Source organism: Ciconia boyciana, chromosome 4 (assembly GCF_034638445.1).
Source record: "Ciconia boyciana chromosome 4, ASM3463844v1, whole genome shotgun sequence".
Classification (NCBI taxonomy): domain Eukaryota; kingdom Metazoa; phylum Chordata; class Aves; order Ciconiiformes; family Ciconiidae; genus Ciconia; species Ciconia boyciana.
Window position 1 is genome coordinate 24720791 of NC_132937.1, and position 19059 is coordinate 24739849.

The window sequence follows — 19059 nt, forward strand, 5'->3', positions numbered from 1 at the left end:
GAGGAAGCACAGCATAAATACAGCGTATCACTTTCACAAACACAGGATTTTCAAAACTCTGGCAATATTATAGAAATAAGAATGAAGCTTCATATGCAATTAAATACAAATAACTGGACTTAAGTATTTACTGTACAATAATTCCTGATAGTGCTTTGCAGAACTGAATTTATTTACAATATTCTGTAAAGAGCAAACACCATTTCACTCAAAGCTAGATGCATGAAGGAAAATAGAGAAAACAGAGATGCTACTTTAAGGTAAATACTGTCATATCCAATGTCAAGATTTATGTGGCTTACAACCATTCATAAAATTCTTATTTTGGCCAAATTTATTATTTATTTTTTCAATTACAGTATCAAAGTCAAGAGGCCGTTTTTTTAAGAAGGAGGATATGGCAGCTGCTTCCCACAGGTGGATTGTTTAGGTGCTTACATATGAATTTGCAGAGCAGCCTTAAGCAGACTTTCATGACAAGCTCAGTCAGTAGTTTCATTTCATTTATACAGAAGCAGGATCCAGTATAAAATAATTACTTTACAGTTATGCTTTTAAACAATAGGGTTCAATGTTTTTTATATTCCAGTCATCTTTCACACCCAAATCTGCTGACAGTAGCTGGGAATTAACTGATCCCATTTAATAGTGCTACTAATCATAACACAATTGCACCCTGCAGGGCCTCTGGCACCTGTTTGATCCTCCTGCAGCTTTTGACTACCAGAGGGAATAGCTCCAAACTTAAGATACTTGCAAAACACGATAAATAACAGCTTTCTTCCTAACTCTGTACTCTGTCCATTTTTATTACTTCTTCAATTTATCAGATACTTCACCTATTAACTTCCACAAATTGGTAATGAGGAGTTTCGTAATGACTCCTCAATGTAGGGCATTGAGATACCATGGGCATACACACCGTCATGTGTCATAGCGTGTTAATACACTGAGGGCAGCAGGAATGAAGTAGTAAAGCAGTCAAAATACAGAAGCTTTCAATCTGAGGCATTAGGCAACCTCTTAATGCCTCAATCTGAGGCATTAGGCAAGTCTCCATTTCATAAAGCTCTGGAATTGCAACCGCTCCGAGGAGGTAAGAGAGGAGGACGTGCCAGCAGTATCAGCACGGCAACAGCACCAGTGCTACTGACCCAGAAAGAAAACACTCCCCTGGGGAGATTTCTTCCAGCTGCTTCACACAGTCCTACTCCACATATCGAACACAAAAAGCAACAAAGCAGCAGCCGATCAGTGCCACCATAGATGCCGAAATCACAGTGACCACGCTGCCGGCAACACTAACCAAGAGCCCCAGGCCCACACCGAGAATGATCTGGGCCAGCTGGACCATGCAGGTGAGAGCAGCACAGTCAATGCCCTTCCCTCGCCCGTGCTCTCCAGCTTGTTCCCCATCCTGCAGGTTCAGGCTCTGCAAATAAACACAAAACAAAACCCAGTGAAATGAGACAGCACTGATAACTTGCAGCTCTCGGCCAACGCACTGTCACGACCCCCCAGGTGCAGCAAGACAGGACAATAGCTCTCTGCTTCCCTTCCGTTTTTTCTGCTTGTCCCACAGAGGTTACGGAATTCAAACAGATTTTAAAAGTTATGATGAGTTTTCCAAGCTCCCTCCCAAATGGTCCCGTTTCTCCCATCTGCAATTTTTCCCTCTATCCCTTCTCTCAAGGAAAGAAATGAAACTTGATCAGAAAAATTAGCCGTTTCCTTCAAGTTGAGGTCTATTTGAGGTCTAGCAAACTGACATTTCACAGTACAGGACACTCCGTCATGGAAAATTTAGCTCCAGCTCTCATGGTTGAAGGAGAGCCTCAAAGGGATGTTAAGATGAGTCATACTATGTCCCACACACATACAGATCATAATTAGTTATAATGGAGTACTGTGCTCTGAAGTTATGCCTCAAAGCACATAAAGGAGTTCAGAACTAAAATCTAAATTTAATGCCTTTATTGCTGGGGAAAAAAAGAAAAATCTGAAAACAAATGTCCAGACTAGGATTCTTCTACACTACTGAAGACCATTATTAACAACTGATTATCTGTATATCTGCTATGATAGAACTAACAGAGCAAAAGGCTTCATTTATTATATACAAGCATCTCGTATATAAGTACCCTGTGAGAGTGGTCGATCACTGGAACAGGTTGACCAAAGGGCTTGTGGAGCCTCCATCCTTGGAAATATTCAAACCAGACTGGACATGACCCTGGGCAACCTGCTCCAGGTGGCCCTGCTTGAGCAGGGGTTGGACTACATGATCTCTGGAGGTCCCTTCTAACTTCAGCTGTTCTATGGAGCAGATCATCCTGAGTGCTATCACACGGCATGTAGAGGATAACCAAGGGATCAAGCCCAGCCAGCATGGGTTCAGGAAAGGCAGGTCCTGCTTGACCAACCTGATCTCCTTCTATGACAAGGTGACCCGCTTAGTGGATGAGGGAAAGGCTGTGGATGTTGTCTATCTAGACTTCAGTAAAGCCTTTGACACCGTTTCCCACAGCATTCTCCTGGAGAAACTGGCTGCTCATGGCTTGGACCGGTGTACGCTTCGCTGGGTTAAGAACTGGCTGGATGGCCAGGCCCAAAGAGTGGTGGTGAATGGAGTTTACTCCAGTTGGCAGCTGGTCACAAGCGATGTTCCCCAGGGCTCAGTACTGGGACCAGTCCTGTTTAATGTCTCTATCAATGACCTGGATGAAGGGATCGAGTGCACCCTCAGTAAGTTTGCCAACGACACCAAGTTGTGTGGGAGTGTTGATCTGCTTGAGAGTAGGAAGGCTCTGCAGAGGGATCTGGACAGGCTGGATCAATGGGACTAGGTCAATTGTATGGGGTTCAACAGGGCCAAGTACAAGGTCCTGCACTTGGGTCACAACAACCCCATGCAACGCTACAGGCTTGGGGAAGAGTGGCTGGAAAGCTGCCCGGCAGAAAAGGACCTGGGGGTGTTGGTTGACAGCCGGCTGAATATGAGCCAGCAGTGTGCCCAGGTGGCCAGGAAAGCCAACGGCATCCTGACTTGTATCAGAAATAGTGTGGGCAGCAGGACTAGGGCAGTGATCATCCCCTGTACTCGGCACTGGTGAGGCCACACCTTGAATACTGTGTTCAGTTTTGGGCCCCTCACTACAAGAGAGACATTGAGGGGCTGGAGCGTGTCCAGAGAAGGGCAACGAAGCTGGTGAAGGGTCTGGAGCACAAGTCTGATGAGGAGCGGCTGAGGGAGCTGGGGTTGTTTAGCCTGGGGAAAAGGAGGCTGAGGGGAGACCTTATGGCTCTCTACAAATACCTGACAGGAGGTTGTAGAGAGATGGGGGCCGGTCTCTTCTCCCAGGTAACAAGTGATAGGGCGAGAGAAAATGGCCTCAAGTTGCGCCAGAGGAGGTTTAGACTGGATATTAGGAAATTTTAGTTCACTGAAAGGGTTATCAAGCATTGGAACAGGCTGCCCAGGGAAGTGGTTGAGTCGCCATCCCTGGAGGTATTTAAAAGACGTTTGGATGAGGTGCTTAGGGACATGGTATAGTGGTGGTCTTGGTGGTGTTAGGTTTACGGTTGGACTTGATGATCTTAAAGGTCTTTTCCAACCTATACAATTCTGTGATTCTGTGATTCCCCCCAGGAAGGATCTATTCTGTTTTGTTGGGAAATTACATGATAGTTTACATATTTATTGTTCTTCTTGCATAGGCTGTTGAATAGAGAAGGTTGTATTGTAACAAACAAGAGGTTTCCATACTGTAGGCTAACTGTGTTGCTGTCTTCTGGTATCCAAATGCTCTTGGCCATTAAGATGCTTTTTGCTTTTCACAAGACCTATTACATTGCCTTTGAGCTGTTACCACCCAAAGCTCAAAAGTACGGGAGACAAACAGTCTCTTCCTAATCCAGTAGACAAAATTGAATTTGGATCCTAGGGAACAGCAGCACGAAACAAGAGTTGAAATGGCAGCATGTTAAAACCCAGCACATGATTTTGGTAGAATGCATAGTGAGGAAAATGTCTGTTCTTTGTTCTGGAATGATACAGTCCTTTCACCTGAAGTATTTCCAATTTTAGACTTTTTTTTTTTTAAATTATATCTATTTTCCTGGTCTGTGCCCAGTGTTCCTATGTGTTAGTAGTTCTGACCACAATTATATTAATGTGTAAATAAACGCAATCTTGCACTCGATGTTTCCTCTTTATTTTTTCTATCTTGTACATTACAGAAGATTTGAGATAAACCTAATTCTGTTAATATCAGATGTAACATAGAATTATATATCATTTAACATCTGGCATAGAAAGTACCATATACCAAACAAGAAACAGTCGGTTGTCTTACAAGTAACATTTGAATATATTAGCCTATTAAATATAAGGTCCATGCACACTTCAGCATATTTTATTTCACTTCTGTCTTGGAACAGCTCTAAATCAGAGCTGGACTACAATTTTGTCTTTACTCCCTCTCTTTGAGTTGTCTGGCCTGAGGTTAGGATTGTGATCTCACCCTAAACTGGGTTCATTCCCTGTCCTTTGTTCTATCTTTCTAAAACTCTTCATCATGATTGTTCTCTGTTGGAAGGAATAGAGAAATTAACTGAAAAATTAGGAATCAGATCTATGAAATATTTAACCACATTGAGACATCCTCCTAGGATACAATGGAATAATTAAGAGTTTTCTTGTATTCATCATTCAGATGGTGATGTTTAAAAGCTGTACAGAACAGTAGGACATGTTGTCAAGGACTAGATCTAGCCCTGTGCTGGTCTCAACTATGTTTCTATGTTGTTTTTCAATGGTTCAACATTTCCTTTATTAATTTCTTCGAATATCCTGAGATATAATGAGAACTTTTCCTAAGTCCTCCCAACTCTTTTAATCCTTCTTGTTTCCAGCTCTCTCACTAACTTAAGAGACTTGAGAGAACTTTTCCGTTGAAGAGCTCAACACTTTACAAGACACGAAGATCCTGCTGTGGCCAGTAACATGATATAAGGAATGCAAGCTTTTCCAGATTTTCCTTGGAAACAGGATTTCATGCTGTGGAGGACCAAAAACCAGCCCCAGCCATTTAGAGAGATAATAAGAATGTGGTATATACTTTAATACTGAACTATATGAAACTGTACTTCAATTTCATATCTTTATTAGCTAACAGTTTTTGTAACACTTTGCAGTTAACTAAAAATTCTGTCAGCCTTTACAGTGTGGTTATTAACCTTAGGAACTCAGAAGTCAAGTCCTAGGCTAATACAGCTGGAAGGAAGGATATAAGGAAGGTAGTGCTTGAAGGCAACACGAAGTGGAACCCTGTTATCTGCTTACTGCCTGAACACGTACTGTGATTGGCTTTGTTTCAGCTGTGATGATAAATAATTATTTGTCTCACTGCAGGATTGTTTGGAGAGTTTGGAGCTGGGACCTCAACTCTCTCTGTCAGAAACTTTCCATTCAAAACATGTGTCATCATAAATATTTTGAAATTAAAATTAAAAGCTGCTCACCAGTTCTATCCAGTTTTCTCCCAAAGCAGACTAAACACGCCCAGACAGATATAAACTTACCCTTCCTTAGACACTGAACTCACCTCTTCTTCCCTGTGATACTCTGCAATGAGGTGGAATGGCACTGTGTACAGCGTGCTGGACATGACACCAAAGAGGGAACACAGAGCCAGAGTGGAATAGACATTGGGAAACAAGCCAATTAATCCAGTACCCAATCCAAAAAGTAGGTATCCAATGAAATAAAGTCCCTTTAATCCTATGTATGGCAGAAGGATTTTCTGCAGGTCTGTGAAAAGAAAGTTAAAATGCTGATAAGACTAAAACAAAACAGGTCACATTTCATCAGGGAGTTCCTTTAAGGGGTTTTATTTTGTAAAATGCAATGAAGGAGACACTATTCCTGATTTTGGAAGTTGCCTTGAATTACTGTAGGTATAAACTTGCCAGAGAATACTTGCTTATTCTGGGGACAGTCTTATTCTGGCATAGCCAACTCCAGAGAATAAGTAGTTAACAACCATTCTGGAAGAACTGCCTCACTGACAACCTCAGAAATTTCCACTGTTTGATTATAATGCAAACGTTTGGCATCAACCTCTGTCTGAGCTGAGAAAGGTGCTACAGAAATGCCTGTAGTTAAGCTCCAAAGGGAAAAAGATTTTCCTCATGCCTCTTTTAGATGCTCAATTCAGCCCCCCAAATGCTACTCATTTGAGTTTTCAGATCGCAAGTAGTTTTTTTAATCCTTGGTAAGAGCTATGGTGAAATCCATCTGGGGAACTGTGCTAGCATATTTACACATAATTTTGAAGAGCAAGGTTCATGCTTCTGGCAAGAACTTCTACTGCCCTGTGAAGAAGTTATTTTACGAGGAATGCAGATGGGGAGAAGCCATCAGAAGGACCTTTGAGAACCTACAGCTACAGCACTGCTAGGTGAAAGAGCATCTCAGAATGATGCCCATGGCATCCATTTTAGTCTGGCATTTAACTTCAGGATGATTTTCAGTGTTCAGGGTCAGTTCACATGCAGAACAATGCCTTACTCCCAAAGTGACCCCTCATCATGTGGTCAGGAACTGTTCATGTTAAGATACGAGTTTCTGACAATGCTGAGAATGTAACATTTCTTAAAGTTTTAATGTGGAAAAAAAACAGTTAATCTGGTATCACTTTGGTTTTTTAAACAATGGCAAATAGTGAACAGCTTAAACACTGTTTCAAAACACAGTGCTGGAGTACATTCCTGGGTACTTACAAGAATAGACTGATGAAGAAATTGCGTTGATGCACAGCCCCCAGCATCCCACCTCTACTCCTGTTTTGTAGGTAAGGTAAAGCGTGGAGTTATGAGGTGCATAAGGACTACCCTGGTATACAACCTGAAAGAGACCACAAAGATCGCAGAAGGCAAGGATGGACTGCATGTATATAATACCTCCTTCTTATGAGAACAGGGTACTCAACACAGGGCCTCATCCCTGGTAGGGGAGATAATTAGCACCCAAGAAATCTGTTAAGCAGTGCCCTAACCATCCCTTCACAGTTCTCCAGGTTTCACACTCATTTCTCCCAGATTCTCACATCCCAGGCTCTTCCTCATTTATTACTCTCTGCCTTTTCCTGGACTGTCCACTCTACACTGACTCGTTTGCTCTTTTTCCTTTGGGTGTCTTATTTCCCACTCTCCTCTTTCCACTTCTGCCTTCTTGCCTTAGCCTTTCTTTCCCTAATTTATCTACAATTATTTTTTTTGTTTTCCCAACACACTCATTTTTCCACCCAGTAATTATCTCATTCAGCTCCTTATCTAGGCAAGCAAAACGTTTTCTTTCAGTTGTTCATACACTCTGCAGGAAAAAAACCCCTCCCTCTCACCTGCACAGACAAAAAAAGGCAAGGAAATGGGAACACTGCATGGAAACCACAGAAAAAAGGAAGTAGCAATGAGAGGATTTGTTCCAGGAGCATATTTGTACCATGGAAGAAAGGAGGCAGACAGGATTGTATAAGCAAGAATCACCGGCAGGGACGTACAGTCTTACTGCTTGGGAATGGCGTGGGAAAGGGAGCACTGGATATCATGAAGGCAAAGAGTTGCTGGCAGAAGGGACTCAGGGAAAGGTTTAAAGAGGTATGGCAGGGACAGCCAAATTAAAGGAGACAAGAGCTTTCAGCTACCAAGTAGCTCACTGTGTGCAAAGACCTGCAGAGCCTGAGGCCAGGGATGCTGCACTGCAGGTGAACAGCTTTGTGCCGACAGTGCCCACGCACCAGGATAAGGCCAGCGGCATCCAAGCAACATCAGCATTACTTTAGTTAGGAAACCTACCCATCTCGGAGCAGCTCCAAAGCCAAAGCAGAGAATGGATGTGTTTGGAACAGCTCCGAGAGCTTCATTTGGAACACTTAAATAGACACAAATAGCCTTACAAATACTAAAAGGTTTTCCCCAAAGATCCAACAGACTGGGTCAGAATGAGGGCCTGAGATCAATTAGCTGTTTTACAAAACTCTTGCTGAGCCATCCAGATGCAACTGGCTCTCCCACCACTGTCATTTCTTCAGGATTATAACACCGTCTCATTTCTTTTTGGTGGAGGAGGAGATGCTACGAGGAAAGAGAAGTGAGAGGATTGTATGCTTTTACCTGTCCCATGAAATCTGTGAAGAAGAGCATGTTGGACAGGAAAGCCATCCATCCAAAGAGGTGGCTCACACACAGATAGCGATAGTGGGATGGCATGCTTAAAAGTGTCTTCAGGAGTGATTGAAGGGTCATCCGCCTTTGATCCTAAAAGCAAGTATTTAACAATAATACTGTATTATTGCCCTGAGGGCTAATAAAATAGCTGACAGCAAATGAAGAAGGCCTCAGCACCTTTTCTTTGATAAACTTCCGAAGTTTTTTAGTTTTTGCTAGGAAGGGTTGCTTGGGTAATGAATGTCCTTCAATATATATTTGATTTGTAGAGCCATTGCCTAATAAAGTAATCAGAAGGATTCACAGAGACTCTGGGAGAGCTGGGGTGTAACATTTCCTGCTGTTACAATCAGTCATATTATTATTTACTTGTAGAACCAAGTGAAAATTTTCTGCCAAAACAGCTTCAGTGGAATTTAAAAAAAAAAACAAAAACAGAAAAAAAAATAAGTTCTTTATGGAGGCAATCAGGTTTAGACTGAAAATTTAAATTTGCCACGGAAAAAATGAAACTCAAAATACTTCCTGAGAATTAAAATGTATCAGTTGTGTAATACGGCACTTCTGAGATCTCGTCGCCATTCCCTACTATGTGCTAAATTCCCTAGAAAACGTCACCTCTTCTGGAGTATCGTGAGATTTCCACTATGTACTGTCCTCCCCTCCATGAAGCAGGGAGAGACTGTGATACATCACAGGAGATGCAGCACCAGTCAAACTCTTAGCAGCCAGAGTACGTGAACTCCAGCACCTGAACATCTCATCTCATGGGAGAAATAACTCATTTCAAAATCTGGTGCTGGTTAACAAATCTCACTGATGGGGAAAAACAAAATTTCTCACCACCTTCAATGACCCACCTTATCTCCCTCCTCCTTGTCTGAGCCCTGTGCCCAAAAACTCTCTCTCAGTTTCTTTTCCAGGCACATTCATCTGACCACTTGTATCACTTGAATTTTTTTAGTACTGTAGGTATGCTTGATGTCAGGCATTTGCAACACACAATTCTTACTGCTTTAAAGCTTCTGCATGGTTCTTTGCTTTTAAAGAAAAAAAACGATATCATTTTATCTGTGCATGGTGGGACACTTCCAATTTTCTCTAGTGATGTTTGGAGGCAACAGTGTTGGGAGAGATGGTAAGGGAAGCTGTATGGTCATGAAATGTGGAAGAACTGTAAAAGTTATGTTCATCACTGGAAAGGTGAATTTTGTTTTCAATTTGCTGTAAGATAATGATTTCTTTTTCCTTCCTTCAATGTTCTACTTACTTTTCAGAATTCTGCTTTCCTTTGAACTAGGTTATGCTGCAAGCTACTCTATGAATAATGACCACATATAGAGTTGGAAAATACTTTGCTCCAGTGGGAGGTTTTTAATCTTCATTGGAATGCCAAAATTCCAGTTGCTGACTTTCACCTTGAACTGCACATTGTCCAAATCCCTTGGAATTTCTCTTGGCATCACTGTCTCTTTTAAACAGGGTAAGATTTCTATTCTTCTACTGTTATAAAAAACAACCAAAAAAATTCCATATTGACTCATTAGTGTTATTTCAAGGATAATTACTATTGTTTGACTAGAATTATTTAATTTGTCTTCTACACAGTTCTTTAAAAGAGCCTTTCCAATCAAAGTGTTAACATAAGGTCAGGGAACTACAAAGGACACCGCTGTAATTGCAAACAATAATTTGACAGCTAGATAGAAATGCTTGCTTTCTATTTAGATATTTTAGAGAGTGGAAATGGAAACTGAAATGTTTAATGCACACATCAATACACACCAACACACAAACCCCATACTAATTTAAACGATGTGCTGAAGTTTGGCTCCGTTAAAGTGCCTTATCCTTCAAAAGCTTACAATACCCAGTCATTTTCTCTATAAAATCACTACAAGTCGAGGCCTAAGATGATTCATAAGAATGCAGAGGAATCAATATGACTTGGGTTTTATGGCAGTAGATCTTGAGTAATTTGGCACCAAACTAAAGAACAAAAGATGAATCACTTTGGATGTCTGTTCATACTGTCACACATCAAATCTCATTAATAATCATAGTAGCTATCAGCATGTAAGTGCACAGTCCTTAATTTAAAAGACATAGGGCCATGATGCCTGCAGCAAAAAAAGAAACACAGAAAAACAGGACACCAAACCATTTCTTCAAGGAAGCAATTACAGTAATGAATGAACTCAGAAAATGTGCCACAAGAGACAGACCATTAAGGCAGTGAGTGTCTAGAATTCATACATGCCCAGGCACATCAAAGAACCATGAGACAGATCAAGGCACTGTGAGCCTCTGACAGGCTGTCCAGCCAAAAATATAGGGAGGAGGGCAATGGCACAAGCTTGCCCACAGTGGACACCAGAGCTTCACCTTGGGTGTCAGACGTTACTGATTCAGTGGAATTAGTTCTTGCCAAGGTAGAGGCTACCCCGACCCCGTGTCTGCTCCCTTCGCTTTCACTGCACCTGCTCTCTCCTCTTCATTTACTTTCCTTTCTTTAGAGCCCACATGGCCCAAGCAGTCAATGACACTCAGCATCCCTGACAGTCTGGAGGATGCTCAGAGTGAACAGTGCTGGTGAAGAATGCTGGCTGCTCAAGTGGGCCTAGAGTGGGGAAACAGGGACAGCATCGCAGTGTGCTAGCCATATTCTCCCGACAAACTGTTGCTTTGCTGTCTGCGCCTCTCTGTGCTTGTCTGGCATTTGCATCCGGCAGTGTTCCTCTCTTATTCTACCTTTGTGTTATATCTGGTGTAATAATATTTTTCTTCAGGTTAGGAATACCAAGTGCTATTATAATACAAATGATAAATAGTAAAAGATAATAAATCCCTTTTATTTGTAGCTTAAACATGAGTTTAGGTTTCTAACTTATAACCATCTGCACATTCTTAGTATTTTCTACCTGATTGATCAAGACCTGTATCAGGGATAGATATACAAGAGATCAGAAGTGAAATTAAAACAAGCAACTGTTTCATCACTTATTGTTATACTTGGAGCCAAACACACACATTAGCCTTTGCTTACCTAGGGTACCGTGAGAGTGCAGTGAGGATTCCTAGCACTAAAAGTCATCCACAAAACAGTAAAAACTATTATCTGTTCGTAAGACCATTCTAGAAATGTGCTCGCCAGATATTCTTCAGGTAGATTCACCTTTTCCTAGTTGCCTTAGATTGAAGCAATCTCTCATTAAAATGCAGCAGAAACAAAATAGTGTTTCTTTGAAAATGAATGATTTGAATAGTGATGATTTGAAAGTACTGGCTATTCTCTCCCACCTAAAAGTTCTGCCAAAGACACAGCTACAACATCACTTCAAAATAAAACTAAAACTCTGGAAGCAAGGTAGCATTGTTGTAGAAGTAGCAATTTAAAACACATCAGTACCGTCAATAAATCCTCAATGAAATGTTGAGCAGCAGCATAACTGGAATGTTTACCAGACCAGGGAACAAACATTTCATATGTGCTACGTATGTAAGTGTGTGGACTTCAATGGGAGTTACAGTTTTATATCAAACATTAATGGTCTGTAGTTCTTGTCCGCAATGTGATGTTAATTCTGTCAGGACTACAGGACAACGTATATCCTCTTGACAAAAGTCACATGAGGAGGATATCAGGAGACTGAGGCAGAGCAGAAACCTGAACCTGGTTCTCCCTCACCCCTGCCAATTATTCAAAGCATCAGGACTAGTCCATCTCATCCCTCTTGCTGGAAACACTTCATAAATAAAAAAAGAGAAAGCAAGCAGGCTTTCTACTGACCCTGTATCCTAGTGGAGGATTCTTCTTCTGTGTATGTGAAAGGGCTCCATTCCAAATAGTCAGCATTAGCTAATTAAAGGGTCTCCAAGGGTGGAACGATATGGGTTACAAAATGATCTCTGCACTTACCTCTCTACGTGATGTAACAGCACATTTCCTTGGTTTAGCGACAGCCTTTATTTCTGTACATGTCGATTGTAAGTAACCGTTCTTGATTTCCTCCTCTATGGATCTATATTTATAGGCTTCAGTCACTTCCAACAAGAAGTTTGTCTCTTCATTTTTGTATGTGAGTGGGACTTCAGGAATACTGTGCAGATGTACGGTAAGGCAGATTAGGAAAACCAAGGCTGCGAAGAAGAAAATCACCTGGAATTCCGACGCCAAGGAATATCCTAGTACAGTTTGACTCCAATCCATAGCACCTGTCAGGTAACCCAGGGCTCCTCCCAAACCTACGGCAGTGGGCCAAAAGGAGAAAAAAGATCTACTGGCATTGATAAAAGAAACAGAAGTACACAGTACCCTCAACATGTGACCACCTCTAGAAATTACTGAATAATCACTCTCCAGATATTAATCACAAAAAATAGGAATACTGACCTAATCACACACATGAGCAGTTACCAAAATATCTCTTGAAAAATCTCCTCAGCTCTGGTGGACAGAGGTCTCAAAAAATGCCTGACCATATAGCAACATGGGCCTCCATCTATTTTCTTGATTCTTTGAGGCTTTATTTTCTTTGAAACAGTGAGTAATACAAAATAAAATTCTACTGAAATTTATGGGGTTTTTAAAACTTCACAGAACAAACAAATATTTTTAAATTATCTATAATATATATGAGACTATCTATAGTTTTGACTTTGTAAAATGTATTTTATATAGCTGAAGCTAAACAGAAATACTGTTTCCTTTTGAAATTAAAAAAAAAAGGAAATAAAACCAAAAGCATTGTTTTGTAGTTATCAAAATCCAAGTACCTCACCACTCGGAAAATAACACAAAAAGGATCAAATACAAATGTGTAATTCTGTTTACTGATTTTCTCAGAAAAGTTAGAATAAAAGGTAAAATGAGAGTGCTACCTTGTGTCTTGAAGTTAATAAAACCAGCGTTCAGCCCAAATTTTTTAAAATGTCTTCTTTTTGTTATTAGTGCACACAGTTTCAGAAGCACAAGAAAGTGCACACTGTTACATACAGTAGAGAGCTCTGGTAGAGGAAGCAGCTTTGTAGAGTCCTGGCACCTTGTTAACCAGGTGGCTCTGCAGGACGGGGGACTTCAGCAGGATAGAAGCATTTGAAGGACTTGGAAGTATTGCTACTCTTCTGCTTAGAACTGAAGACAATGTATGGCAGAACCATTCTGTCTAACAAAAAGTAACAGAGGTAATAGGACCTACATTTGCTTCACCTACAAAACACGGGATGTTGATTTCATTCTGGGTTTTCTGTACTTTTTTGCCTCTCGGGTCCGATTATGGCCCTCCTTCATTGTGTCCTACTGCATTTTACAGGGGACTGTATCCTTGCTTCTTCTCATGAAAAACAATTAAGCTGTTAATAACTTTTTGAAGAAAACCCACACTAAATGTTTGCACAGAATGAGTGTTTGATGTTTGAGGTCGTCTTTGCATACTGTTTTGACAAAAAGCAATCATGATATTGGAATGCAGTCCAAGTGTTGTGTGTTGGATATGCGTGCTCTTCCTTCCACTTGTCTCAGTGGTGCTAAGTTTCAACTGCAGAGCGATCGAATTTCATATTCACACCTTAAACTGAAGACAAACTGGAGAGCAAAATCCTGGAGATATTTAGTATAAAAAGAAGTAACTAAATAGGGGAAACAAAATAATATCTAAAACAGAAGCCAGAAAAGAAATGGGAAGATTGCTGTCTGTGTCTAATAGGGATAGAACAAGGAATAATAAAGGTAAATTGTAGGGAATGGATATTAAGATTAAATTTTAGGGAAAACTATCTAACAACAAGGCCAGTGGAGTGCTGGAGCAGACTGCCTTGGGAGGGCTGCAGAACCCCTATCAAGGGAGGATTTCAAGAACAGGCTAGGTAATTACCCATCAGGAAGTGTTAAGATACTGAGGATCTTGCTATAGAGGGCACAGGGTGCTGGACCAAATAACGCAATCTGTTTTAGTCTTATTTGATGTGATTTGTCCCACATCCCTTTTCACAGCTCAGTACACAAATGAATCAGCTAAATCTGTAGCTCCAAATTCAGAAATCGAGCCTTTTTAGTATCATCCAAGGAAAAAATGCAACCAGAGTTCTGCTGAAGGCAACAATACACATAGAGACTCCCTCCCCTCTCTGTCCAAACAAGTGATTATTAAAAATTTTATCTGACAGTTTCTAATGGATAATACTGATTTAATTCCCATATGGCTTTAAGGTTCCCTTATAATATGTGTTCCTGGACACAGCCATTTTGTATGTCCAAAATAGGCCTGTTGTCAATAGCTACTACACCTCCCTCCTCGACTAGCGTAACTGCCACTGAATCTACGTGCCTCTGCTCTTGGTATGGCTCAGTAGCCACAAAAATCTGCATCAATGCAGATTGCATGACTTCTCATCTAGTCTGCTTTTTGTCTAGTCCTTTCACAGTGACTGCTCCCAGGCACAGCTGGAAGCTACTCCCAATTCACATTACAAGTACACTACCTTATGTGTCTTCCCTGTGCATCTTCTCAACACAGGGCTCACATAGTACAGGTTTCCTTCTGTAACTCAGCCACATTTCAAACATGTATGAAGGCAAATGAAGCTCTTACTTCATTTGCATAGGCCTGGCCTGAACCACTTGGACTTATTTTGTGGAAGTTGTGAAGCTCTGAATTTTACAAAGAACTCCTATTTCTATACAAGAAAGCAGCACATATTGGAGCACTGCTGAAGAATGGAAATCAACTACACTCGTTTGTGCAGCTCTTGCTCGATGTCACATGCTGATTGAAAAATGTTATTTGTATGTGCTATGGCAAGGAAACAAGTTACATCCCTTAATTTTTGCTTTACCAAAAGCTGGAAAAAAATCAGAACAAGCTGAATAAACACTACTTCACTTCTTTAAATAATTAGTTGCTCTTACTTAAATAATGGCTATGTTGCTGTAAATATTTATGCCTGCAGCCTTCTGCAGCAGAATTCCTCTAGCAGCAATCACAAGCTGCTGTGCTCTGGAGTACTGAAAACCCAGCAACAAAAGACTCGTGACTGAAGCGTGGGATCAGATGATCAGTTCATTCAAGATTAGAAACACAGTAAGAATAAAATCCATGCAATTACCTTCCTCTCCTTCAGGAAGTAGGGAGGAAAGGAAGGGATCTGAGTACCTGTAAAGAGGGCGTGGTAATGCAGACCCTTCTCTTTATCCTGATGAGAGCAGACATCAAATAAATATGCTTTGATGGGGCCATCAATAAAATCAGCTGCAAAATCAAAAAGCACTACTCCCAGCATGGTAATGACTATTGCCCACGTCCGCTGATTGTTTCTCTCACCGATGAAAGCTACAAAAAGAAAAACACCCTCATTCTGACAGCAACAGTGCCATGTTCTGCAAAACCACATTTTATCTTTCCTGATACCTCCGAATCTAAACGGTGCTTAGTTATGCAAGAGAGAGCAGTGATACCAGAATCACATCAGCGAAGCAGGGTAACTGACTGTGCAGCGCTGAGCTGTGCTAGGTTGACTTACTGCCTTGAGTCACCACAAGCTCGAGGTACTCCAAGCTCCACAATCAAGAGCATCACTAGCCTTAATCTACTCCTTCGCACCTCCATGGCATGCTCTGGTAGCCTAACACACATGCATTTTGTAGTGCTTTTTTGTTTTATTCTATTTGTCCCACCCTTCCATTGTTTTAGATAATCAAGAGTGGACTGTAACACCTCTTTTTGGGCAAATGAATATAAGTATACTCAACATCAGTGATATCCAGGGAGAATAAATCAATCCATAATCAAACCTCCCCGCTCTGCCAAGTCATAATGACAGCAACAACTTTCCATCAAGCCTTTGCGAAGTTACATCTCAAGATGAAATATAACAGTATCTAAGGATGTCACTCCTATTTGATTTTGCATATTCCAGCTGCAACACAGTTTCCAAGGAGTTACAGATTTCTATTATTCACCAGCATAACACAGTCCCAAGACAAGTCAGTGCTGCAATAATTAAAGGTATGTATTTTGAATGCTAATCCATCTAAAATAGGGATTAACAGATATTCAGTTTGGATGTGTATTACATCACACAAACAATACTGATCATTTAACTTATCAAGGCAGATTTTAGTTTGTAAAAACTTCTCTGGGCCTAAGCAGTGCTTTACTTGCATGAGCTGATCAGGCAACCATGCCAACATACAACATACTGTAATCACATGCAGAAACTACAGAACACGATGTACAGGGTACATAACATGCAGCGTTAGGATTCAACGTGTATGAAGATTTCAGTGTTCCCCAGCTCCTTCAATGCAGCTGAGGAACATGATACCCAATTTTAAGAGTCCATTTTAGCAGGGAAAAAAGGAACCCCTCTTTTCCTTCTGATTCAAAAGGCTAGGATGAGTTTTGTCTGTCAGCACAGCGTATGCCCCTCACTCACCTGAGATCGTCACGTCCCCATTGAGGTACAAAGCCATGCCTAACAGCATTATGATGCCCAGACCCAGAATGTAAGGTCGCCTCCTGCCCCAGCTACAGGTGCAGTGATCACTGGCTGAACCTACCACGGGCTGCAGCACGAAGCCCAGGACAGGGCTGATGAGCCACACCAGGCTGTAGAGGTTCTTGGGCAGCCCTACACTGAGCAGTACCGGCGTGACAAAGGCAGCCTCCACGGCATAGCAGAACTCCCGGCCGAACATCGCCATGCTGTGCATGACCAGCCTTCCCACCGCTCGCTTCCTCGGCACCACTGCTCCAGTTCTCGTCACAGATTGCAGCAGAGCCTTCTCCTCTCCGGTGCCGTCCATGTCAGCCTTGGCCACCTCAGAAGGGGGTGGAAGAGCCCTGCGGAAACTCTCTTTCCTTAAGGTCGTCGCTCTGGCTATGCGCAGCGCTCCAGCAAGTCGGTGCTGCCTGCCCTGGCTGACATGGAGCCCAGATCATATGCCGGGTGGGATCAGCCTGTGCTGGGGGAGGGACTCACATACTTTCATGGCTCTGCGATCACAAGTTATGAAAGGAAGGGGGTGGGGAAGTGTGTGTTAACCTTAGCAGATCAGAGTTCTTGGGCGTCTGCAAAGCTCCCAGTTATCCACAACTAAAGAACTACTGTTTAAGCACGAAACACGTATAACGGGAACATACATCACATGGGCAAGGTGCAGGATTAGTGTGGCACAAAGCTATTCCTCTGGTTGCTGTAAGACAGCGGTGATACCAAGAAACTAGAGCCCTCATCTTTCCATTCAGCAAACGACGTGAGCACCAGAGAGAGCGCAGATTTCCTGTAGATCAAACGGGGGGGAAATAATCTATAATAGATATGCAGAAAAGGATTTAAATGCACTTCATGAAGATAATTGCCCTACCTATTGCCCTAGAGTGTTAGTGGCAGATAAAAAGCTTGACAGAAGTCTGTCAAACAGCAACTGGTGAATATTTTTTTGTATCTGCCGTGTGCAACCCTCAACACAACTGATTATTTTCTTGGTTTCTGAAAAACAAAGGATATCAGGATCACTTACATTTTTGTTAAACGGTCTTACCTGCATAGAGAAAGGCTTAAAAGAAATCTGTAGTGACATACCAAAATGGTACCTTTCAGGTTAGCCACCTGAGTGAGGCAGCTGATTCAACCTATGCTGAATCATAGAATGGTTTGGGTTGGAAGGGGCCTTCAAAGGTCATCTAGTCCAACTCCTCTGCAATGAGCAGGGACATCTTCAAGTAGATCGGGTTGCTCAGAGCCCTGTCAGCCTGACCTGGAATGTTTTCAGGGATGGGGCATCTGCCACCTCTCTGGGCAACCTGTTCCGGTGTTTCACCACCCTCATTGTAAAAAATTTCTTCCACATATCTAGTCTGAATGTACCCTCTTTTAGTTTAAAACCATTACCCCTTGTCCTATCGCAACAGATTAAAAAGTCTATCCCCATCTTTCTTATAAGCCCCCTTTAAGTACTGGAAGGCTGCAGTAAGGTCTCCCTGGACCCTTCTCTTCTCCAGGCTGAACAACCCCAACTCTCTCAGCCTGTCCTCATAGGAGAGGTGTTCCAGCGCTCTGATCATTTTTGTGGCCCTCCTCTGGACCCGCTCCAACAGCTCCATGTCCTTCCTGTGCTGAGGGCTCCAGAGCCGGACGCAGTACTCCAGGTGGGGTCTCACCAGAGCAGAGTAGAGGGGCAGAATCACCTCCCTCGACCTGCTGGCCACGCTTCTTCTGATGCAGCTCGGGATACAGTTGGCTTTCTGGGCTGCAATTGCACATTGCTGGCTCACGTCCAGTTTTTCATCCACCAGTTTTTCATCCATCAGCAGGGCTGCTCTCCATCCCTTCATCCCCCAGCCTGTATTGATACCAGGGATTGCCCTGACCCAGGTGCAGGACCCTGCACTTGGTCTTGTTGAACCTCATGAGGTTCACACAGGCCCACTTCTCCAGGTTGTCCAGGTCCCTCTGGATGGCATCCCCTCCCTCAGGTGTGTCAACCTCACCCCTCAGCTTGGTGTTGTCTGCAACACCCCACAGTCGATCCCCCTGTCTATGTCATTGATGAAGACAGTAAACAGTACTGGTCCCAGTACAGACCCCTGAGGTTAACCTCTGAAGTTAACATGTCTTTAAATTGACTTCAGTGATTTTGGGGTCAAAACTTCAGTGCACTGGGAATTACATTTGACAACGTTCATTGTTCTCCAACACAGTTAGATGCAACTGGGACTAAGCAAATTGTCAAATCTTACTGTAAAGGTGTATAATATTCAGTAATTTACATTACAGTGGTTATCAGCTGGAAACTCAAGATGCTTTTGCTGATTGTTTATCTAATTTGTC

The 19059-nt window shown here is 42.1% G+C and overlaps 1 protein-coding gene across 1 annotated transcript; it reads right to left on the reverse strand.

The window, feature by feature from the left end:
* Nucleotides 1–1207: 1207 nt before the first annotated feature.
* Nucleotides 1208–17776, reverse strand: SLC45A2 (solute carrier family 45 member 2). Its single transcript, XM_072860895.1, has 8 exons — nucleotides 17771–17776; nucleotides 16663–17143; nucleotides 15381–15557; nucleotides 12149–12474; nucleotides 8176–8319; nucleotides 6784–6907; nucleotides 5607–5812; nucleotides 1208–1432 (listed from the first exon to the last, which is right to left on the reverse strand). Exons 1-8 carry the CDS (start codon nucleotides 17774–17776, stop codon nucleotides 1208–1210), a joined length of 1689 nt encoding a protein of 562 aa, XP_072716996.1.
* Between the last annotated feature and the right edge of the window lie 1283 nt (nucleotides 17777–19059).

What these genes read in the sequence shown, in the direction of transcription:
- SLC45A2 (XM_072860895.1), bottom strand. An exon ending in TGGGGACGTGACGATCTCAG is followed by an intron (nt 15,558 to 16,662) that starts GTGAGTGAGGGG and finishes TTCTTTTTGTAG; the next exon opens with CTTTCATCGGTGAGAGAAAC. An exon ending in TTACCACGCCCTCTTTACAG is followed by an intron (nt 12,475 to 15,380) that starts GTACTCAGATCC and finishes CCACTGCCGTAG; the next exon opens with GTTTGGGAGGAGCCCTGGGT.